General features: G+C 55.3%; 1 protein-coding gene across 4 annotated transcripts in view; it reads right to left on the bottom strand.

The window, feature by feature from the left end:
- Positions 1 to 3005: 3005 nt before the first annotated feature.
- FGD3 (FYVE, RhoGEF and PH domain containing 3) overlaps positions 3006 to 24338 on the bottom strand; it is a 67846-nt gene continuing 46513 nt past the window's right edge. For 2 of the 4 annotated variants that reach the window (XM_054500422.2, XM_054500420.2), the window contains 9 exons: positions 23499 to 23591; positions 21112 to 21191; positions 19456 to 19486; positions 18893 to 19000; positions 16945 to 17007; positions 9344 to 9466; positions 6417 to 6557; positions 4558 to 4698; positions 3018 to 3903 (listed from right to left, as the gene is read on the bottom strand). In XM_054500422.2, the coding sequence (XP_054356397.1) occupies positions 3652 to 3903; positions 4558 to 4698; positions 6417 to 6557; positions 9344 to 9466; positions 16945 to 17007; positions 18893 to 19000; positions 19456 to 19486; positions 21112 to 21191; positions 23499 to 23591 (1032 nt within the window). In that variant the 3' untranslated portion in view covers positions 3018 to 3651. Of the gene's footprint in view, positions 3904 to 4557; positions 4699 to 6416; positions 6558 to 9343; positions 9467 to 16944; positions 17008 to 18892; positions 19001 to 19455; positions 19487 to 21111; positions 21192 to 23498; positions 23592 to 24338 lie in introns of all 4 variants that reach the window. The other 2 variants (XM_054500419.2, XM_054500421.2) reach the window with 2 other exon arrangements.

The raw sequence follows: 24338 nt of genomic DNA, 5'->3' as shown, positions 1-24338 counted from the left end.
AAACAAGAGAGCAAATGGCTAAACAAAAAAGTGGAAAGGCTGGAGGGCTGTCTGCAGAGGCAATGTCTGAGCACAGTAAGCGTTGAGGAGGCGGCCCACAAAGCCTTGCAGGAAGAGCCCCCAGGCCCAGGGAACAGCATGTGCCAAGGCCCCAGGGGGAAAGGAGGCTGGCGGTTCTGAAGGCCAGGTAGCTGCAGCCTGGTGATGGGGCTGAAAGTGTGACTCTGGCTGGGGCTACAGGTGGTGTTTTGTCCTCTGTCCCAGAAATCCAAATGATGCTCAGTGCACTTGCTTCCCTATGGGACAGGCACTTGGGAGGCCCGCCCCCGCTGTGTGGTGGCCCAGGCTGAGCCCCCAGAGAGTCTGCTAGCAGTACCTGGTACATGAGCAAATGGAAGAAAAATAAATTAGGGGCCGATCGCGGTGCTCATGCCTGTAATCCCAGCACTTTGGGAGGCTGAAGTGGGTAGATCACCTGAGGTCAGGAGTTCCGGACCAGCCTGGCCAACATGGTGAAACCCCGTCTCTACTAAAAATACAAAAATTAGCTAGGCGTGGTGTGATGGTGCACACCTGTAATCCCCATTACTCAGGAGGCTGAGGCGGAGGGTGCAGTGAGCTGAGATCGCACCACTGCACTCCAAGGCTGGGTGACAGAGTGAGACTCCGTCTCAAAAAAAAAAAAAAAAGTGAATGAGGAAATCCTGGCCAGTCCCTAACTTACTGTGTGACCTTGGGAAAGTGCACTTCCCTCTCTGGGTCTCAGTTTCACTACTGCCAAGACGCCTTCTCAGTCACAATTCTCCTCTCAGGCAGCTGGGGAGCACTGGGCTTGCAGCAGCCCCTCCTGGAGGCTCATTCATCTTCTCCAGGTCTGCCAGGCCACAGCCAGCACCCTGGTCTGGGCCTAGTGAGGTGTGGTGTGCTGGGTGGGGAACCTGCCCATGGCAGAAGCACACTCCCTCCCCTCTGCCCTGGTTTGCTCTCTCCTCCCCGCTTCAGCTCTTGCACCTGTGAAAGCCTTTCTGCTCTGGTGTCCAGTGTGCTCCAACCTCAGGCCCTGGGCTGGTACCAGGAGCCCCCATCCTACAGGCTATGGTGCGGGGGAGCCTCGGAAGGGCCCCCAGCCCAGTCCCTCCCTGACACCTGTGGTGATGGACTCCCCAGACTCTGTGCTGCCCCATTCGTTCTTCAGGCCCGAGACCCTGGGAGCCACCTCCTACTCAGCCACAGGCATCCCTTCCCCCACTGCCATCGGGTGGTCTCCTATGCCTCTGGAGGGGGGTGGCCTTGGGGAGAAAGGGGAGGGAGGATCGTAAAGAGGCCAAAAGCCAGCATGCGACCAGCCAGCATGTGTCCAGGCTCTGCCACTCCATGGTTGGGCAGTGGAGTGTGCCCACTCCACTGTGGGGTGGGGTGGGAGGGCTGGAGCGGGGGACAGGGCAGTGTGTGGTGAGAGGCCAGGCCCAGGCAGCCAGCTCCCCAGCAGCATCCTTGCTGGGGTGTCCCGCAGGAGGGGTCTCTGGGGACAGACCCTAGGAAGGCCAGCTTCTGTAAGGGCACAGCACGCAGGCTCTGCATGCTGGAGGCCTCTCACTGCCCCTGTCTGAGCCTCAGCTTCCTCTTTTGGAAAAAGTGGGAACAACAGACTACAGCCACCAGTATGACAGCAAACAAGCTCCCATCAGGACTGGCCTCGCAGCGGGCCTTGTCTCTGCCTCCCAGCAGACTAGCCAGGCTGGTGGGTGCAAGAGAGAGGGCTCGAGGCTAGGGGACTCGCCATGGTGACCCCACAGCAGAGTCTTTGGCCCCAGCAGACCCCTGCCCTGCTGGATTCACCATGGCCGGCAGGCCAATTCCAGGTGTCTGCTCGGTTCCGGAGCTGTGGGGCTCTGGGGGTGTCCTCTCTCTGACTCAGTTTCCTCAGCTGTCAAGTGGGGATTTCCTGGGGTTGTGGTGAGACGGCAGAAATAGAACTACTGAAGCAGGCAGAGGACGGAGCCCTGACCCTTCAAAGAAGGGCCTCATTAGGGCTGCAGCGGATGCTCAGTAGATGTGTGGGAGGGAGCGGCTCCGGCACTGCTCTGTAGGGGATGAATGTGGGTCAGAGCTCAGCTCTGCAGGGGAGAAGGCAGGGCCAACGGGCTGGGGTCCCCTCGAGGCCTCCTCCACCCACTGTCCCTGCTCCAGCCCGAGCTGGGTGAGGAGCTTTGCTGCTTCCTTGGGCAGCAGCCGGAGCCTATTGAGATGCCTCTGTGCAGCTGAAAGGGTCTGATTCCGTCTCCCCCTGGTGGGCACTGTCCAATGTGGAAGCATGCAGGTTGTTTAGCATCCCTGAGCCTCAGTTTCCTCAGTGTGAAGTGGGACCAGAACATCCAGCATAGCGTGGGAAGCTGTGGCAGAGGCCCAGGTAGCCAGCAGGGGCTCCGTGTGTAGTGGCTGCAGCAGCATCCCAAGCATGGCCCAGCTAGAGCTCACGGGAGCTCATCTGTGCCCTCACCTGTGTTCCCATCTCACCTGTCCCCCCCATCACCTGTGACCAGTCTCCCATTTCTGGCTCTTCCTCCTGCCCTCTCAGTCCCCCAGGTAGGTGCCCTGCTTGTCTTCCCAGGTGTCTCCACGTGGTGCTACATGAATATTAAAGGGGCGGGGGTCCTGACCAGTGAGCACCCCCAATCACTGGTCCCTAAATTCCCCCACTCTCTCCCAGAGGCCCTCAGGGCTCTGGTGCAAACAGCACCCCCACCCCAGTAGCCTTTGCAAGGTCCCCACTGGCACCATCTTGAGTGCCCTGCACTCCACCCTCCCCATCTCTCAGCCTGGCCATCTTCACCTGCCACCTGCCCACCCCCTGGCAGGACAACAGATGCAGAACTGCTTTCCAGGTGGTGTGTGTGGCCGATGTGATTCCATCACCCTTGTCCCTCAACCCTTTATCAGCCAGCCCACCTTGCGGGGGGACGCTGCTGAGGGGCTGGGGAGAGATCACCGAGGCTGCGCCCACTGCTGGTGGTCAGTGTTTATTTATGCAGATAAGCACTGTGTGCCACTAGCATCAGGAACAGCCACAAATCTCATGCGCCTGCCACTCAGTGGCTGGGGTAAGTCCTAGCAGAGCTTCTGAGCGCAGTTATTTAGGAACCATGAGTCCAGCTAGGATGGGGCAAGGCCCACCTCCTGGGGGCTGCAGGCAGAACCTCAGAAGAGGACAGAGAAAGGAGGTGGGAAGCGAGTCACGATTCAGCTCACACGGTGTAGACAGGCTGGGCAGAGGCAGGGTGGACCACACTGCAGACCAGCAGGATGTGGCTGTCCCTGGCAGTGCCCATGCTGCCTCCTTCTGCCTTCCGGGCCAGCATCACTACACGGCCCATATGGATGATGGTTACTTTGGCAGTCGGCCCCTGCTCTGGGCCACACTGCTGGGGCTGGAGGCCAGGCTCTTAGCCAAGACTTGCTGGGTGACCCTTGGCCAGTGGTTGCCCCTCTCTGGGCCTCAGTTTCCTTCCCTCCAAAGCCAAGTGTCCTGAACTCTGGGCTGCTGGCCCACCCTTAGCAGTCCAGGGCGCTCTTCATGGGGCCTCCGACACCACCTCCCAGGACAGCACAGGTCCAATGTGGTGTGGTGTGTAGGGCAGTGGAAGACTCAGCTCACGGAGCAGCTGCGCCCATAGGGACCTGAGGCTGCAGGGCCCCCGGGCTGTCCTGGGCTGTGTCCCCACGGGCAGCAGTGCTTAGGGTTTCCAGCCACCGCTGCTGCAGCTCTGCGGAGGAGGCGCTCAGGTACCAGGACTGCTTGGCCCACTGCAGCTTCCACACATGCCCCGAGTCCAGCCTCTCCTCAGGGTCCGGCACACTCAGTTTGCAGCTGGGGAGAGGGATGGTGCGGGGCAGCCAGCCGTCCTGCAGCAGAGGAGCAGATGGTCAGCGGGACCACAGCTTCCCGGCCTCGGGCTCACCTCAGTGATGGGGGCCTTTCCCAGGAAGCCACTCCCAGACCCTTGCAACGCAAGGCAAGTGCTGAGCCCGAGAGGTCTGGTGGCTGTGTCTGCACTGCCTTTTGTCAACAGGAGGACAGTTCGTGGGGGGACCCACTGGTTCTTCCCGAGGGAGATATAGGGAGGGGGATGCCTTCCCTACCTCACCAGACCCCCAGACTCCATGGCCTTCTTTGGGCTGTCTGGCCCCTGGGGAGGCGAGGCAGGACAGGCCAGCCCCTGTGACAGTAGCAACTGGGGCTCCAAGGGGCCAGGCCAGGGCTGCGTGGGTTCCTGAGTCTCACCTGACAGGTTCTGCGGCTCCTGGCCACCCTTTGTGCCCCCTTGGCCCACCCCTCCTTGCCCCCTGGCTGGTTCTGGGGTCCACCCAGGTGCCGGTGGGTTCTGTCTCCTGTGACTGGCAAGCAGAGGGAATTCTGCACTGCTGGGGAAACTGAGGCCCTAGGTAACACTGCTCAAGCAGGTGGGCCCCACCTGGTGGTGCAGGCCTGCTGTGGGTGCCTCAGGCCTGAGGCTCTGGGCTGCTCGCCTGAGGGCCTGGTGGGGTGGGGACACGTACCTGGCTGCCTCCCTGCAGGTGCAGCACCTGGGGATCTGACATGGGGATAGCGGCCCACACCTCACTCCAGGTCTCACCGCTCTCTGACAGCCGCAGGGGGCCGCAGAGCAGGCTGGGCTGGGGGTCTGCAGTGGGTGTCTTCTGGGAACACAAAGACACAGGTTAGGGGCAGTCTCGCCTGCAGTGGTCACGCCCTGTTCTGAGGAGGCTGGGGTAGGGCCAGGGCCACTGCTTGGGAGGAGCTGGCTGTGGAGACATGGCCAAGGCCTGCACAGAGACTGGGACCAGCCTCACCCGGCTTGCAAGGGTCACTAGAAGCCTGCAGGACATAGGCGTGTGTGGTATCAGATGGGGTTTGCAGGCTGGGCCCTCCAAGGGGAGAGCATCCATATGCTGGGTCAGGACACATCAAAATCATAGGAAAACCGGACAGCAAGTACCTGAGGGTGGGTCATGGGACAGGGACTTCAAGCGTGTCAGTTCTACACACACCATATACATGCACGTGCATGCACACACAGCACACACACCACACACGCCACACACACAGGCCCTCCCTCTGTCATGTCACTGTTGGAGCTACTGTCCACCATTTGGACATGGCTTAGACACCCCCTGCCAGAGCTGGACCCCTCAAACCTGGGCCCCCCTTCGAGGCCAGAGTCCACCTTGCAGGGCCCTGGAGGCCCATGCCCCAAGGACCTGGGGCTCTCAGAACACACCTCGGTATTTAAATTGCAGGCATGAGGGAGCTCGGTGGGCAGTGCAAGGTTCTTCTTCACCATTAAGACCATTTAACGCTCAGTCCTAATAGACTTATATCCTTGACTTCTTAGACCAAGGACCTAGGTCAGGGCTCCAACCACAGCTGTAAGTCAGAGCAGCTGGGACCCTGAAAACACACTGACCCCCTGATCACCTCACTGAGCCTCTAGGAGGGAGATCAACACTAGAAGCTTCCCAGGAGACCCCAACGTGCAGCTGGCGCTGCAAACCGCAGGCTGTGTCGAGTGGAGAGAAAGGGCGATGAGCTTTTCGGGAAACTCACGTTTTCTTTTTCAGCTTTCCTGCAACCCCCAGAATAGACTGTATTCTTGAGGAACGAAGGCAGGGAAAGCAGCAGCTACTCTCAGAAAGAGGAGTGGAGGAGGAAAAGAGGAAGAGAAAGAGAGGAGTGCCGGGGAGAAGAAGATGGGGAGGAGGAGAAGGGGAGAGGGAGGAGGAGAAGGGGAGGGGGAGGGGGAGGGAGAGAAAGGAGGAGGAGAAGGAGAGGGAAGAGTAGAAAAAGGGTACGGGGAGGAGAGGGAGCAGGAGGAGGAGGGAGAGGAGAAGGAGAAAGATAGGGAGGCGGAGGGAGAGGAAGGAGGGGGAGGAAGAGGAGAAGGAGACAGGGAGGAGGAGGAGAAGGGTATGGGGAGGAGGAGAAGGGTACAGGGAGGAGGAGGAGGGGGCGCCTGCCTCCAGGGCCCTGCTCACCCTCTGACAGCTGGAGGTGAGGCAGGCGGAGAGAAGGGCAGTATCTCCCCTCAGGTGGGCCTCAAGGCCTGGACTTGAGGGCAGCTTCAATCCATGCCCTCCAACCAGGTGACCAGGAGTGACACTTGTTCCCATCTAACTCCTGGATGCAAATGGTTCCCAAGTCTTGGCCCTGGCTGGTCCCGAGAAGCCAGCGTGCACACACAGGATCTTCTGAGTGTGTTCCCAGCCTGGGGGCCCCACTGAGACACACCCACATCTATCCTGGTCCCAGGGACCCTCCGAAAGCAGAGGCAGCTGGAGCTGCTGGGGCACAGGAGCAGGTAGGTGTCTGGAGGCTCTGCCGCGCCACCAGGAGGGGAGCAGGAGCTGGGAGCACACACCTCTGTGCTCTGCCTGGGCTTGGCCGGAGCCTCGGGGCTGGGGCTCTCGGGGGCCACTGGCTGTGTCAGGAAACACTCTCTGCAGACACGGCTCTGCCGGCTGTTCTCGGCCTTGAACTCGGAGCACTTCCCGCAGATGACCTGCCAAACAGAGGGCACCTGTGACCCCAGTGCCCTGGGACAGAGGATTATCCAGGAAGAGGCCAGAGGAGAAGTGGAGCGGGTGGGAGGTGGAGTGGGCTGGAGGAGACTTAACACAGTGTGGGGAGGGGTAAGAGCTTCTCCTTGAGGGGAGCCCTGTCTGAGGGCAGAGAGCAAGGCTGGCCCTGCTGGGTGTCTGGTACGCACCCTCCTGTCCTGGAGGATCCAGAGTCCAGGAGTCTTGTGTGCATGGGAGGAAGAGTGAGAAGAGCCACCAAGCACACGGGAAGACGCCCCATCACTGGCCATCAGGGAAATGCAAATCAAATTCATAACCAGAAACCACCTCTCACCCCTCAGCATGGCTATTTTCCAGACAAACAATGACAACAGCGACAAAAAGAAAATAGTGTTGGCACAAATGTGGAGAAATTGGAATCCTTGCACTGTTGGTGGGAAGTAAACTGGTGCAGCCTCTGTGGGAAGCAGTAGGGTGGTTCCTCAAAATGTTAAACACAGAGTTACCATATGATGCAACAGTTCCACTCGGGGTATGCACCCGCAAGAACTGAAAGGAGGATCTGAAGGGATGTTTGTACATTCATGTCCATAGCAGCGTTATTCACAATAGCCAAAAGCTGGAAGCAACCCGTGTCCATAGGCAGATGAATGGATGAAGTCGTCATGGTCTGTCTGTACAGTGGAATGTGATTCAGATGCATGGGTGGAGCATGGGAATTTAGCCAAGGAGTGCTCCTCAGTGACTTTTCCAGAGCTTTTCCTACCCTGGACACTCCCAGCAGGCCCCTTTGTGCCCCCTCCTCTGGCCCCTCCAGCTGCATCCCATCGATGGTCCTGTCTCTCTCTGCCTCGGTCTCCCTCCCTCTGCTGGATCCTTTTCCCAGCACACAGAGGCTCCTGCTGTCTCAGCGCCACCCACACCCACTTCTGCATCTGCTTCTCCTGTTCCATCCTGCCCCGAGTACTGAATGTTGCAGAGGACTTGGAGATCCTTGTTCAAACCTTGGGAAATTCTAGTTTGAACCTAAACCTGCAGGCACTGGCTGCTAAGGGACCATGGCACTCAAACACTGAGCTCATATCGCAGGTCTCAGGAGCCACAGCAGAGGGGAGATTGCTCTTTTTAAGTAGACGGAAGGCACCCTCTTCTGGAGTCCTACTTTTATGGGGATTTTTGGAATTTCTCTTTTCTCTATCACTTCTTGTGTGAGGAAGCAGGAATACTGGGCAAAGCAAGGCAATGAAAGCCAAGCTAAGCCCCAGCAGGCTGACACAGAGATGCAGTGACGTCACTGAGGGCACTGAGCCACCTCTGCTGTGCGGGGAAGTCCAGGTTGGCCATGAGGACGCTCACTCCAAGGAAGATTAACGGAGGCCGCAGCTTCCGATCCTGAGTAGTCACAAAGCCTGAAGCCTGGAGCTGAGCAGGGACCAGGGCATGTATTCTGAGGATGGCTCTTAAAGCAACAGATTCCCCTCACGTCTGATGGGGAAACCAGGTTTGAGTTAAATCCCCCAATTCTGGAGTACAAACTGGGCCCCAAACTGAGAGTTCTTTAAGAGGCACGGATCACATTTCCCACTTGCCTGCCCATCCATCCTCTACCATCCATTCATCCATCCATCATCCATCCATCCATCATCCCTTCATCCACCCATCCATCCATTCATCCACCCATTCATTATCCACTCATCCATTCATCCATCCATCCAACCATTCATCTATCCACCCATCCATCCATACTTCTGTATGCCATCCAACTATTCGTCTGTTCATCCATCCATCCATCCATCAAATCTCCAGTCATCCATTTATACTTCCTATATATCCACTTCCATTCATACTTCCATATGCCATTTATCTAACTACCCACCTATCCATCCATCCCCTCATCCATCCATCTCTCCATCCATCCATCCATGCATCCATCTACCTATCAATTCACCCACCTCTCCATCCACTCATCCACTCATCCATCCTTCCACCCACCCATCCATCCATCATCCATCCTTCCAAGGATTCATCTACTTATTCCCCTCCCCCTGCTGCCCCCCGCTATGTGGCAAAGGTATGACAAGCAACATCAACTGCTTCAGGCACAGGTTGCTGGTGCCCTTTGGAAAAACACCTCCAAAGCATACTGTGCTGAGATCCAGTTGCTAACACAGATTCAACTTTAATCTCTTAACCTAAAGATACTTAAATGATCCATTCCTCCCTCAGGGATACTTTTACATTCAACATTAAGCATTGAATTTTCTCCATTCTCAGGAGAAAGGGTTTTGGAGTGAGGGGAATGGAGATGGTGTGCAGCTGGGGCGCCAGTCGGAGGCATTGCCTCATCACATGGGCCCACTAGGCCTTCAGCATCACTGGAGCGCTGGGGCAAAGGCCAGCAGTAGGAGCTTCCAGCACAGCCACACCCTTCACCCGTCTCCAATACACCTTGCAAGGAATGAGGACTATCATCTCCTTGTTCTCAAGGTCACCCAGCTAGGGGTTCTGTGGTTCCAATTCCAGCACTTTTTCAACCACAAGGAGTGTTTGTTGAACACCAGAGCTGACCAGAGAAAAGTGATTCGATTCTACTTCGGACAGGACAGTTTTGCACTCAAGGGCATCTATATCCATGAGCCAGGATCAGGAAGCCCTTCTATGCAGGGCTGGTGTGCATGGCTGGTGTGCTGCTAGTGAGGACTCAGCTGCTCTGTCAGAGCAGAGGACGGGTGGCCTCCTGTCCCTGTCCCCCTCTCCCGGGACTCACCACCCCGCACAGCTTGCAGTGATGCCTCCTCTTGGTGATGGAGTTGAAGGTCTCACCACAGCTCTTACAGCTCTGCTTCTCCTTGTCACGTCTGGTCTTAGAGGATAGTTTTCTGGGCTCGAGCTACAAAGAGGCAAATAGATGCCATCAACTTCCGAATCATGTGTGCACCCTACCCCACACGGCAGTGGAGTGGCAGCTCTTGTGACTGTAAAAGCCACACAGGCTTAAGGCAAAAAGTGGAACATGCAGAAGGGAATGAAGAGCCAAGTCGGCCACGTCTCTCTTCCCTCCCTCACCTCCCAGCGGCTGCCTGTGCCCATTGCACCAAGTAAAGATTTTAAGTGGATCAAGATCTTCAGGTTTGGAACAACTTGGCCAATGACTTTATCTGGTGCATCTGAGAAACTATTGAAAGGAGCCACAGCTGGAGGAACACAGCACTTACTAGGGTGGGCAGTGGGCAGCACAGCCATGGCCTGCAGCCCTGGGGACGGGGGCATCCCTGCCTGCAACCGGAGCTGTGTGGCCATGCGCCTACTCTATGCTGGGCACCGGGGGCCACACCCTCCAGGCACGCCACATGGATGAATATGGGTGTGCACCCACATGGCTGAGTGTGCAGACAAGCATGGCAACATTTTAGGGGGAGGCTGGACGCAGTGGCTCATGCCTGTAATCCCAGCACTTTGGGAGGCTGAGGCGGGCAGATCACTTGAGGTCAGGAGTTTGAGACCAGCCTGGCCAACATGGTGAAACTCCATCTCTACTAAAAAAAAATACAAAAAATAGCCGGGCGTGGTAGTGATAGTGGATGCCTGTAATCCCAGCTACTCGGGAGGCTGAGGCAGGAGAATTGCTTCAACCCAGGAGGCAGAGGTTGGTTGCAGTGATGCAGTGAGCCGAGATCGCGCCATTGCACCCCAGCCTGGGTGATAGAGCGAGACTCTGTCTCAAAAAAAAAAAAAAAAAAAATCTGTGAGGACATGTGAGGAAGCCATGAAGAGCTGAGGCCAGGGTCAGGGGCTGTACCCTCCTCTGTCTCCTATGCCTGAACTGCCTACAGAGAAGGGTGGTGTGGAGGCTGGAGCAGGTGTAGCCTGGGGCTGCCCAGTCCAGCCTTGGTTTCCCTGTCTGATTATGAACAGTGCCAGGTGGAGAGACCCCAGGCTCCTGCCTCATGTCAGCCATGAGACCCTGGATGACTCACCTCTCCTTTCTGAGCCTCAGTTTCCTCACCTGTAAAATGGGATGGGTGACTGGTCCCTGGGTCCTAAGCCTCATCACAGTACATAAAACCCCGACTGCGTTTGGCAAGTTGCTAATTACCCTTTCCTGTTACAATAGCCTGCAGCCCCTGGAAAGGCCCCATCATTTGATGAAATAACTTCCTGGGCTTTTGAAGCTTGGTCCACACCCAGCATTTCCTCTGGGGAGGAGGCGCCTCCCTTGAGACACTTTGTTATGGGTGCAGAAACCACTGTTAAGAAGACTTTAGGAAAAGGCAAAGATATGTATCGAGTTCCCCAGGATGTCAGAGCTGGAGCTGCCACTAGAAATGTTTATCTCAACTTCTCCAGTCAGGGAAACTGAAGCCTGCAGGTGTTTTTCTTTCTTTCTTTTTTTTTCCTGTTTAAAAGAAAACTACCTAAAATAAGCTTACCATTACTGTAGCTGAGCAGAATAAAAAGAGGTCCGGGATATGCTTTAAAATATTACAGAAAATAGAAGTGTGTGTGTGTGTGTGTGTGTGTGTGCACGCGCGCGCGCCTGTGTGTGTGTGTGCGGGATATGCTTTAAAATATTACAGAAAATAGAAGTGTGTGTGTGTGTGTGTGTGTGTGTGTGTGTGTGTGTGTGTGTGTGTGTGGCAGGGCTGGGGGCCGAGGGGCCATAAGAACAGCACCAGGCTGAGGTTTCTGGAGCTGGGGAGGGATACTCACTGCGGTTATCCCCACTTGTATGGGTCCAAAACTGCCATAGGAAAATGCTAAACAACATATGCTTAAAAAAAGTTTAACATAAACTCTTCAGGTTTAAGGAGAAAGAGGGCCAGGCGCAGTGGCTCGCGCATGTAATTCCAGCACTTTGGGAGGCTGAGGCGGGAGGATTGCTTGAGGCCAGAAGTTCGAGACCAATCTGGGCAACATAGTGAGACCCCGTCTCAACAAAAATTCAAAAAATTAGCTGATGTGGTGGCACGTGCCTGTAGTCCCAGATATTTGGGGGGCTTAGGTAGGAGGATTGCTTGAGCCTGAGAGGTCAAGGCTACAGTGAGTTGTGATCACACCACTGCACTCCAGCCTGGAGAGCACAGCAAGATCCCAACTCAAAAAAAAAAAGAAAGAAAAAGATGAACTGAACTGGTTGGGGGTGAAGAAGCAAGAAAGGGGTGGCTCAGATTGGGCATAAGCATTGGAGGCTGTGATGGGCTGAACTATGTCCCCCCAAATTCATATGTTGAAAATATAATTCCCAGTAACTCTGAATGTGACTATATTTGTGTCTTTATAAGAAGAGATGAGGACACAGAGACACAGAGACACAGAGGGAAGACCATGTGTGGAAACAAGGAGGAAACTGACATCTCCAAGCCAAGGAGAGGCCTCAGGATAAACCAACCCTGCCCACACCTTGATCTCAGACTTCAGCCTCAGGTAGTATTTTGTTCTGGCAGCCCCAACAAATTGACACCAGTGCCTCTGTGCAAATTCTAGCCGGGCACTTCCAGCTGTGTGGCCTGGTCTGTGGTCCCCCTTCATTGGCCCACCTGCAGGTCCCCCCAGCGCCTGGCCTGCTTGGCACAGGAGCCCAAGGGCAGGGCTGGCTTCTTTGAGGGTGACAGGGACTCTCACTGGCTGTGCTGCAGCTCCCCAGCACCTCTGTTGAATGGGCCTTGCTCCAAAGACACAGGTGAGGCGGCCTGGGCTCCCTCTGCAGTTTCTCTCACACCCAAGACCACAGTGGGGGCTCCAAGCACACTAGGCAGGGAATGGGCATCACTGACCTGGCGGCAAAAACCTCTTCTCCAGATGGGCACCCAGAAAGGCTGGGAAGTGGGAGTGATTAGTGGAAGGGCGGCCCCGATGTGCACCTCAGCCCAGAACTGCCTGCTTTTGACCCCGGAAGGGGGACCCCGGCCACAGCACCCAGGGGCAGCACTGCATGGCAGCTGAGAACAACATAGGGCGTGCCCATGGGGCAGCGGGCAGCAGGGGCTGAAGGAGCAAAGAACAACCATGTGGGAGGACAGGTACCTGCGGGGCTGGGTGCACAGCAAGAGCTTGGCCTCTGAGGACCAGCGGGGACCGGGTCCCAGTGAAGGGACAGAGGACAATTCTGGAAGCAGCGAGTGTGGCTCAGGGCTGAGGCAGTGCCGGGAGTCCCACTGGCTTCCTTTATCTGGCAAATCTTCCCAGCTATGGAGCTGAGCTGAGCACTCGGGGTGGGTCCTGGCCCTGCACCCGCTCCCATGGAGCTGAGGTCTGCAGCCCACCGAGGCCAACCCTCCAGCTCCCATCATCAAGGTGTGGCTGAATTTGTAGGCATGACCCAGTAGCTGAGAGGCAAGAGGCCCACCTGAGTAGCCAGCGATGGTCTCTCGGCCATGCACACGCCCCTTTGTGGATGAAGTTACCACGCAGGTTGACCCAAAGAAGGGAGCTCAGGTTTTCGTTGTGGATGTCGGGATATCAGAAAACCTGAGCCCAAGTCTCTCCAGGAAGATGGAGAACTGTGGCTTCCTCAGTATCTGACCGAGTGACTTCACCCCCAAAGCGCCCAAAACACACCAGCGTTGACCCAAAAAGTGGTCTCCACCAAGGGCCAACGGGGCTGCTCCCTCCAGCATTTTTTCTTGAGCAAATTGAGCTGCACATCTAGGAACAGGGGGCACAGCTGAGTTACACAGAATTGGAGCCCAGTAAGTGGCCCTGATGAAACCGAGTCAGTTTCATCAGATGCTGGAAATGACCCAGCAGGGGACACAGGCTGTGAGGCGCAGGCACTGCCTGGGGCTATTCCAACAGGAGGGTGGCCAGGCTGAGGCCTCATGCCTCTGCTCCAGCCCTGCCCTGGAGCCCCGAGGGTTGACACAGGGCGTGGCCTTGTCCCAGGAGGGGCAGTGCCTGAGAAGAGGCCCTGGCACTGGCCTGTCAAGGGTGCCCTTAGATGCCTCACTGGCTCCTTGGAGGGGTTCGTGTGTCACCCATGGTGGGTCGTAGGCCCTAAGAGACCTTTTGGATTCTGACATTTTGTGTTTCTGTTAAGAGCAACTCGATGCTTGCCCATCAGGGAAGGCTTTGAATTCTGCAAGGCCTCTTGCAAAACTTCCTGGCTTGGGTGTAGCTTCTCGTAGGAAAGGGGCTTACAGGGACTATACCACTGAAGAAATTGGGCTCAGGAAGTAAGTTGAAGTTTGGTATACTGTAGCAAAAATCACTGTTGTTGGTGAGAGAATGAACTTGCTTTTGAGTGCTTTGTAAAATGCACACTGAGCTCACCTCCATCACACCACATTCACCCTGTGCAGCTTGACACAGACACTGAGCTGTCCCAGCTCCTACCCTCGTCTCAACTCTGCTGTTTTTGCTCACAGGAAGACACCAGTGAGGAACACAGGGCCAGGCCAGGCCACATCCACTGGGCGTAGGGAGGCCCTGGGCTGGAGCCGAGGTCTGTTGTTGTTTGGTGGTCTGTCGTGGGCCCAGCTCTGGCTTGGTGTGGATAAGGAACAGAGACAAGAGATCGGAACTGGAATTGTGACCCTGAGTACCTGGCTCCCCAGGCTGCTGCAGAACCTGAGGCAGCTGAGCCCTGGGCCAGGGGAAGTAAAGGGAGTGGGGCAGGCGGCGCTGTCCACCCAGCTGGGCGCACCCATCGAGGCACAGCGGGTCTGCTGGCCACAGCCTGGTCCAGCAGATGCCCGGACACTGACTGAAGCCCTGAGCCCCAGTTACCTTCTCGCCTGTGACGGAGGCAGGTGGCCAATAGGGGCATTGCCTGTGTGGCCAGCGGCGCCTGACAGCTTCTCTGATCTCTCTGCCCAGAGCCAAGTGAGGCTCAAGAGGCGGCATTTGCTCAAAGCCCTGCTCCAAGGCCATCTCCAAGCTGTGTCTTCCCACAAGTTAAAACATTTTAAACCATGGCCTTGCAGGTTCTTCCAGCTAGAACATTCTCCTGTCTGGGTACCAACCCGGGGTTAGACTCCCCAGGACCCTGTCCCACACTCAGATGCCCTATGTGGATCCCCTCAGCCAGGCCTGGGCTCCTGCTGTTCCTACAACCCGCCCAGGTCCTGCCCACCCAGGGCATCCCTCAGCACGTGGCCTCCACCCACTTCTGCTTCCTTGCCTCCCCAAGACACTGAAGGTGGCTCTCCATGTCCTGTGGGCTCACATCCAGGACAGATGCATTCACAAAGGACAGGTGGCTCTCACTGAGCCTTGATGCCTCTGTGGCAGGACTGTGACCACGGATGTCTCCATAAGCCTGGCCCAGGGCCCGGGGCTGGACATGGAGGGTCATCGGGCAGAGGCCAGCCAAGTTCATTCCTTATGTGAGCTGTGCGTGTGGGAGGCAGTGCTCTGTGCCAGCGCGTCACCATGGAAACTGTCAGGGATGTCTGCCCTGGCTGTGGGATGCCAGGCAGTGGGGCTGATCAGGCAGTGCCTCGCACGCATGGGTGTGGGCTGTCACATCCCCACTGTGACCCTGCGATTGTGTGTCCACTGTGGGCAGCTCACGCTTCTGTGGCTGCACTCACACTATGAGTACACATTGCTTTTCATAACTTTCCTAAATGCTCCAGAAAAGGGCCTAAAGAACTCTGTGAGTCTGGGGCACAGCCAGCCTCACACTTACTGTTTGGCAATACAAAAATTTGCTGATGGGCGGATTCTCATCATAGGCTGGGCATGGTGGCTTATGCCTGTAATCCCAGCTGAGGCGGGCGGATCACAAGGTCAAGAGATTGAGACCATCCTGGCTGACATAGTGAAACCCCGTCTCTACTAAAAATACAAAAAATTAGCTGGGCATGGTTGCATGTGCCTGTAGTCCCAGCTACTTGGGAGGCTGAGGCAGGAGGATCACTTGAACCTGGTAAGTGGAGGTTGCAGTGAGCTGAGATTGTGCCACCGCACTCCGGCCTGGGTGACAGAGCGAGACTCTGTCTCAAAAAAAAAAAAAGTTGCTGATGGGCGGGTTCCTGTCATTGAGACATTTTTATCAGGGGCCCCCGGGGCAGGATACGGGGCTTCATAGATTTGGACAGAGCAAACAGCAAGTGTCAAGGCCCTGGGGTCTAGCAGGGCAAGGGGAACCCAGGGCATCTCAGGGGAGGGTGGCCAGGAAGCCAGGTGAGGCCAGACACAAGAAGAAGAGACAAGTGAGAGGAGATTCTCTCCTAGAAGGCCAGGGCATCACTTTCCCCCAAGCTGCCCACCCCGTGTCAGACTTCCTCATTTCAGTGTTAATAAGATGTCCCCGCAGGGGGCCTGTCTGCTCTGCAGAGGCCAGGTGGCTGCGCTTTGTGAATCTGGGGTCTGTCCTCTTGCCCGTTGAGATGTATTTGCAAGCCCCCCACGCCTCCATACTCCGTCGTGCTCCTGAAGCACTACATCCTTCCCGAGACCTCCTGAGTTTCTTCATGGTTTCCCAATGCCCGGCCAGCCCAGATCATGATGGGTGGGGCCTGGTAAAGCTCAGGTCATGGGAGGGGGCAGCCAGCGGCCAGCCCACCTGGACACACCCGTCTTGGATGGGGTTAGGGCAGCAATCTGGGGCCACGTCATTCCTGGGCCTGCACAGCATGGGGTGAGGCGAGGTGCCTGGAGAATCACCCTCCTGCATCTCGGTGCAGCAGCCGCATCGGGGTGTTCCACGGTGATGTTGCTGTCAGCGTTGGTGAGTGCCAGGCCTGGGCGCCAATGATGATGGCTCCAGGTACAGATGTTCTCGGCACTCATCCTCTTTAACTTCCCAGATTAAATGGAGGGAGGCAGGCCTTATCCCAGTTCCCTCTCCCCTGGCAGGCGGGTGCGTGGACACAGGCTGCCTGGCCGGAGCAGCACCCTTGTGCCGAAGCAGCTGCCATAAGGCACACGAGAACACAGACGGGGAGAGGCAGGGAGGCTCAGGCCTCCCTGGCCGCGGCTTGGGGTGAAGGACTAAGCAGTCCTCTGCATTACCGAGCCTCCTAAGGACCTTGCACTGTTAATACATGCTTTATGGGACGATTCACACACGTTAAGAGCATAAATGTTCACTTGGAGCTCAGAGGATTCTCACATGTGTGCCCAGCTGTGTGACCACCTCCAGCCAGGTAATGGACATCCCCACACTGACAGGCCTCTGCGTGCCCGCCTTATAGAGTCCCCTGCAGTGACCACACAATTCATCAGTGCCTGGACTCAGACATAGCTTCACCTCCGCACACCCAGGCCCCCAGTCACGGTGAGCAGGGCAGGCTGGCACCTCAGCCCTCCGCCTCCAGGAGGCCCTGGTCTGACCCTCCCTCTCCATCTTCCCTATAGGTCATCCTGGTCTGACCCCCTGCTCCGCCTTTCACCCCTGCTGACTGCTGAGCATGGGGCACTTACCCCTGCTGCACCCGAACCGCCTTCGGTGGTCACCACAGGCTCCACAGGGCTGGTGCTCGTGATCTGGAAGGGACACAGAGGCGGAGTGAGAGGAGATTCTAGGGCCACGCAGCCACTGTGCAGCGGGGGGACAGTTCCTGAAGCCCCCAGCACCTCCATGCATTGAGGGCAGGCTCGGGAGCAGGAATTTCCAGGCCTAGGATTTGCTGTGCCTCTGGGGAAGCTGCTCCCTCCCTGGGCCTGGCCTGAGCTGGAGGCCTCTCCTAGAAGGAGCATCTCCCAGTGAGGTGGGTGGCTGGTGGGTGACGCCTCCCTCTGGCCCGCCCTGTTCAGGGGCTCTAATTTATACCAAGTCACCCAGTGAGTAAGGAGGGTCCCTTTGGGTTCTCTCTCATCCTCCAGGGTTCCTTGTGGAGTCTCTGCAGCCCCCCAACTTTCTCAGCACAGTGAGGCTCTGGACTCAGCCTCTGGACAGAAAGGGCTTGGCCAGATTTAAGGACAGCCAGGCTCAGTGTCTCACATTCCCAGGTCACCTCCACTCAAGGCAGTCCCAGGACTCTTTCTTTCTGGATGGTGCAAAGTTCTTGCAAAGTAAATGCAGAAAGCAGAAAAAACCTAGTGGACTTGATACAAATATGAAGTGGATATGGGGGAGGTGGGCTGTGCCAGGCAGACCCCTGGAGGTGGTAGGGAGGGCAGAACCAGCCTGGAGTTGGGATTCAGGCCTGCGGGGTCTGGACCAGGCGGCGAGAGTTGGGGCACCCTCACTCTGAGTCATGCCTGGTGCCCCCATGAAGGCTGGAGCAGAGGGCCTGGCATAGGGTTCAGGGCACCCCGGATATGTCCTTGCTACAGTTCCAACCCCTATGCCTTGTCCAGGGCCAGTGGCTCCAGGGCCTTCCTCGCAGCAGGCAAAGATCAGCCTCCTCACCCAATCCTCTCTCCCTGACTCCAGGGAAGCCCCGGGGGGAGAAATGGCCAAGGCTCGGCCCTGGGGCTGCAGCCCTGAATCCCTGGCCAGGCTTCTCGGCAAGGACCCTGCAGCCCCGCCTCTTTCCCAGTCTAAGTCTCCACATGAAATCCCCCTGGGCCCTTGGGGCAGCTCCACGTGAGGATGGGGAGTGAGGTGCTCCTATTGCTTCCCTCAAGGGGCTCTGAGCCACCATCTCCCAGGGCACAGGGGCACTGGGGGGGGGAAATACAATCACAGAAAGGTGTCTGCAGTCATGGGCTGTGCTGGGCCAGACAGAGTGGTATGCGGGCAGTGCACCACAGCCCTGTGATGCCAGTTTCACCACCTATGGCCTGGGGACGTCACAGAGCTCCTCAGACTCAGTTTATGTGGGGATGATGTAACATGCCTTGGTGTGTAGGATGCTGTGCAGAAGGCACCAGACAACCAAACAGGTCACACAGGAGCGCTTCCTCCACGCCCACATCCTGCTTTCCCGCCCACCTGGGCGCTGACCACAGGCCTGGGGCCCAGCAGGCTGCAGTGGCACTTAGTGGAGGGTGGGTAGGGGTGAAATTAAGTTCAGCCTAGAGCTGCCATGGAAAGGTGGCCGACTGTTCAAACCATGTCCAAATACGGCAAATGCGGAGCTGTAACCAACCCAGCTGTTTCTGTGCCTCACTTTCCTTTTTCTGTCCATAAATCCTCTCCGACCACACAGCAGCACAGGAGGCTCTCTGGACCTATTCTGGTCTCAGGGGTTGTAGGGGGCGGGTGCTATCCCATCCACAAATAGTTGTTTGCTCAATTAAATTGTTAAATTTAATTTGTCTTAAGTTTTTCTTTTAACACAAGGGAGTGCCCATTGTCCTGGTCCCTGGTGTAGCAGGAGGAAAGCCTGGAGGTCAAGCTGCCCACCCAGACGCCAGTGCCTTCTGCTCTCCACAGGCAGCCTGTCCCCTGGAGGTCCCTCTGCGCTCCAGGCCACTGACTCACAGGCATGTCTGGAGAGAGGCTGGGGTCCTCATCCTGGCTGAAGGCGCCACCGAAAGCCTTGAAGGTCTCGCTGTTCTGTTTGTGCTTCTCGATGGTGGCCTGGATGATCTGGACACAGCAACACAACAGTGAGGACTATCAAGGAGCATGGGAGGATGCTACCCACAGGAGGGACACGCCTGCCTCTGTCCCAACGACGGGCCTTGGCGTTCCCAGAACAATGCCCAGGCCACTGGCCATCTCCCTTCCCCCCTAGCAATGATGTGGTCTCCCCTTGGAGCTGTCCAGATTGAGGAGATCCACCCTGAGCGGGGAACCTGGCCTGTGACTCCACCAGGCTCGTTCATGTTTATTTGGGGGCCTTCAAAGAAATGAATGAGTTGAAAGGCTTGTGGCATCTGAAGGTGCTTATGAAGGCACAGTGTGGTCACTGCATCCCTGCAGGGTGCAGCACAAGGCCAGCAGTCCCGGAGGCCAGGGCCCCCACCCTCTGCCCCAACATGAATGGCCTTACTGCTCAATCACTTGGTCATTTGGTTACTTTACAACTTTAGAAGCTTCACCTGAATCCATTCTTTCTTCTCTTCCTCTGTCCTATAAAACCAAAACAGTCTTGTATTAATCCAGTCTTGGATACTGACTCTAAATGACCAGCCCTCTCTCAGCCCTGCAGCACACCCGAGCCACGCACTGGCTTGTCAACGCAGCTCAAGGATTGGAAGATTGGCCCCAAGGGCCTCAAAACACTCGTGACCTGGTGGGGCCAGGTGAGCCATGTGGAGCCCTCTGCAGTGGCTGTAATTTAGTGCCTCCTTGGACCATAATGGGTCATTATGAAGATCCCACTGTTGGTGAGGTGTGGGAGAACAGAACTCCCATGTATGGCTAGTCAGAGCACAGCCTGACATCACCTTAAAGGATAGTGTGACAACAGCCACCAAAATTTGAAACAGATGCACTACCCTGTGACCAGCAAATCTATGTCAGCAATCTGTCTGATGGCTATAATTACACATATGCAGAAACACCTAAAAACAAGGACACTACTTGCAGCAGCATTTGCGATGGCCAGGTTCGGGAGGAGCCCAGGTCCTCGTCAGTGGGAACTAGCTAATGATCATAATGGAAAATTATGTTGCTTTAGGAATGGTGTGCAGATATGGGATGATTCTTGACAAATTAAGTGAAAAAGCAAGGTGCATGACAGGTTATACAGTAAACAGCCATCTGTGATTTAAAACAGATATATATGCATGTGCATGGAAAATCCTAGAAGGGGCTGGGAGCGGTGGCTCACACCTGTAATCCCAGCACTTCGGGAGGCTGAGGGGGTGTGGATCACCTGAGGTCAAGAGTTCGAGACCAGCCTGGCCAACATGGTGAAACCCCGTTGGGTTTTCACTCAAACAAAAAATTAGCCTGGCGTGGTGATGGGCGCCTGTAATCCCTACTACCCAGGAGGCTGAGGCAGGAGAATCACTTGAACCTGGGAGGTGGAGGTTGCAGTGAGCCGAGGTTTTGCCACTGCACTCCAGCCTGGGCAACAAGAGCGAACCTCCGTCTCAAAAAAAAAAAAGAAAATCCTAGAAGGATACTCCAGAGAGTATAAGAATGTGCTGGGCCTGCTGAACAGGAGGTGGGCAGAGGCTTAATTTTCATCAACTTCCCTTGGTACTGAAACCGCCCTGAGTCCCATAGATAGTTTATCTGATAAACATACAAATTGACCCTTCTGGTCTTAAAGCTTGAAAGTTAACATTTGTTTTATCTGAGTTCCTTCCTCAGAAAACACCTTCAGGCCTCTCAAAAAAACCACCAAGGGACTGAAACTCACCAGGTCACCACATCCAGACAATGAGATGCCCAGACCCTTTATTCATCATGATTGCTTTCTTGCCCCTCCCTAGTTCCTGTTTTCTTACACATTGTTACATTTATTCCCTGCTGTGTATGCCCCTAGTTTTAGTTGGTCAGGGAGATGGATTTGAGACTGAGTTCCCATCTCCTCGGCCAATTAAAGCTTCTTCCTTGGCAATAATCATCTCAGTGATTGGCTTTCTGTGCAGCAAGCGCAGGACCTAGACGGAACCCTGGTGCTTCGGTAACAGTACTATTAAATTTTAAGCCATGCATAAATAAAAATATATTACAAGGTTAACCAGTTTAGAAAAAGAAGACATGAGGTCAAAGACATTCACTAGAAACAGCCCGTTCCGTACCGCGTCTGCAGCTCCAGGGACCTTTTTCTTCCCGTTATGATGAATGTATGTGCTGTGTTTGGCTTGACGATATCCTGCACCTGAAGGGGCAAGAACAAAGAACAAAGCAAACCCAAGCTGGTCATTTTAGCTCCAGCCTCATGTTTTCTGACTTAGAAGTGTTTCCCCAAGGAGGTAACAGAGGTGAGCCTGCAGCCCCACAGTTCTGCAGGGAGAGGGGCGCAGAGGCTCAGGTCACCGTGGCTGCTGCATGAGCTGGTCCATCAGGGACAGCGGGCCTCCCATCCTGCTCAGACACAGCTAGGACCACTCATCTTCTGTGCTTGGAGCTCTGCTGACCAAACCCACCCCCCAACACCCAGCCCGTCAGGCCTCCTCCCCATGTCGCCCCATCCATCCTCCTTGAAGCCAAGCCATTCCCCACAGGCACCACTGGGCACTGCCCCCCACAGCAGCCACGTCCCCTTAGGATGGAAAGAGATCTGATGAGAAGAGCGAGGATGGCCTTAGCCACCCTGCAGAGTCTGAGCCCCTGAGCAGGTGCGCCCTGAGATTAGAGATGTAAATAGGACAATGTGTGCCCAGAACTAATGAAAATGGGGTCACTTCTTCATAGAACCGCAGCCACAGATTCCATCCTCTTCCATCAGGATGAGACCACAGAGACCATGGCTGGGTGCAGTAGCTCACGCCTGTTCCATGTCTCATTGCAGTGGTAGCTGGGGGACTGGAATGGGTCCCTGTCCCCTGTAGGGAGGGCTTTGAATTAATGGGTGCTCCAAAAATATTTGCTAAATCAAAATATGTAATCATTTGCTTAATGCCACCAAAAATTCCTTCTTACCTTGAAATTCTCTGAATTCAGGTTAAGAAAAAAAACACTAACTACAGAAAATACCTTTTTTTTAAGGTTGTTTCATTATTATTTTTAAAATTATTTTTGAGACAGGGTCTTGCCCTGTCAGCTAAGCTGGAGCACTGTGAGTGGCACAATCATAGCTCACTGCAGCCTTGACCTCCTGGGCTCAAGCAATTCTCCCACCTCAGCCTCCCAAGTAGCTGGGAATAGAGATGTGTGCCACCATGCCTGGCTAATTTTTTATTTTTTATAGAGACACGGTTTCACTACATTGCCCAGGCTGGTCCCGAACTCCTGGGTTCAAGTGATCCTCCTACCTCAGCCTCCCAAAGTACTAGGATTGTAGGCGTGAGCCACCAAAACTACGTGTCCAGCTTTTTATAGTAGTTAGAATAAACCACTTTTCTAGTGTTTCTCTACAAAAAATCGGTCATGGCTGGGCATGGTGGCTGACGCCTGTAATCCCAGCACTTTGGGAGGCCAAGGCGGGTGGATCACGAGGTCAGGAGTTTGAGACCAGCCTGACCAACATGGTGAAACCCCGTCTCTACTAAAAATACAAAAATTAGCTGGGCATGGTGGCGCGCACCTGTAATCACAGCTATTCCGGAGGGTGAGGCAGGAGAATCCCTTGAACCTAGGAGGTGGAGGTCGCAGTGAGCCGAGATTGCGCCATTGCACTCCAGGTTAAGAAATACCATTAAAAATAATGACTAACTAGGCTGAGTGCAGTGGCTCACGCCTGTAATCCCAGCACTTTGGGAGGCCGAGGCGGGTGGATCACGAGGTCAGTTCGAGACCAGCCTGGCAAACATGGCAAAACCCCGTCTCTACTAAAAATACAAAAATTAGCTGGGCGTGGTGGCACGCACCTGTAATCGCAGCTACATGGGAGGGTGAGGCAGGAGAATCCCTTGAACCCAGGAGGTGGAGGTTGCAGTGAGCCAAGATCATGCCATTGTACTCCAGCCTGGGCGACAGAGCGAGACTCCGTCTCAAAAAAAAAAAAAAAAAAAAAAAAGAAGGTAATTCTGGACCATGCTACAGATCTGCCTGGAACTCTCCCCCGGCTCCGGTGCAGGAGGACAGGAAAGAGCTCAGGACCCAGGAACCAGGCAAGGGAAGCAGGTCCCCCCACCCCAGCCAGGATTTCTCCCTGCAACCCTGGGCTTCATGTTTGGGTTTGTAAATAGGGCCCCAAGTCCCAGTCTCACAGGTGACAGGGTTCAGTCCAGGTCCTGGTGCCATCCCTACTGCCCCCTGCATCCTCCAAGGCTCTGCAGAAAGGGGAGTTGACAGCAACGTGGCAGGTAGGCCAAGCAGAGAAGGGTGGAATCCTGCCCTTCCAGCCTGGGGCACCAGGACTGAGGCAATGCCTTGGTCACAGATAGGGTCTATGGCTCGGAAAAGCAGGTAGGGGTGCCAGGCTGCACAGAGGTGAGTGCCTCAGCGGCCAGAGCCCGGTGTCCCCAGCCCTGCTCAGTGCCCCTTCCAGGGGGACAGGTTTGAGATGGAGGAGCTCACCCACCTGGAGGCCTGAGATGTCCATCTTCTCCCGGACGCTGAACTTCTGGCCCATGAGCCGCAGCTTGGGCACGCAGTAAAGGATCATGCTGTTGAACTGCAAGAGGGATGGCACAGGTGAGGAACGAGAGCTGCCCGCAGGCCACCCCAGGGGCCCCAGCGAGCTTCTCACATGGGATCCTTTTCATTTTTTTTTAATGTTTTAAAGTGAAAAATATCTTTAAAAGATATGTGCAGTAATTTTAACTATGGTTACATCTTTGAGTGAGGAGACTCTAGTCGCTAGCTTTATTTTTGTTCATTTCTATTTTTAAATTTTTAAACCATGAACATGAGCTAACTGTATAATTTAAAAAAAAAACACTTTTTTAAATTTTTTTGAGATGGAGTCTTGCTCTTGTTGCCCAGGCTGAAGTGCAATGGCGCGATCTTGGCTCACTGCAAACTCCGTCTCCCGTGTTTAAATCTCCTGCCTCAGCCTCCCAAGTAGCTGGAATTACAGGCAGGTGCTACCATGCCCGGCTAATTTTTGCATATTTAGTAGAGACGGGGTTTTGCCATGTTGGTTAGGCTGGTCTCAAACTCCTGACCTCAGGTGATCCGCCTACCTCAGCCTCCCAAAGTGCTGGGATTACAGGTATGAGCCACCATGTCCAGCCAAACCAAATCTTTTGAATGAGCTACTGATACCTTCACCAACATGGATGAATCTCTCAAACCCACATGGTGAGCTAAAGGAGCCAGACTCATCTCATGGCATTGATGTGACATTTGGGAAAGGCAAAATTCTAGAAACAGAGAAGAGATCCATGGTTGCCAGGGCAGGCGAGCGCTTGCCCACAAA

This window comes from Pongo pygmaeus, chromosome 13 (genome assembly GCF_028885625.2).
Source record: "Pongo pygmaeus isolate AG05252 chromosome 13, NHGRI_mPonPyg2-v2.0_pri, whole genome shotgun sequence".
Taxonomy (NCBI): domain Eukaryota; kingdom Metazoa; phylum Chordata; class Mammalia; order Primates; family Hominidae; genus Pongo; species Pongo pygmaeus.
Note: the sequence above shows the minus strand (reverse complement) of the source record. Positions and strands in the feature narration are given on the sequence as shown.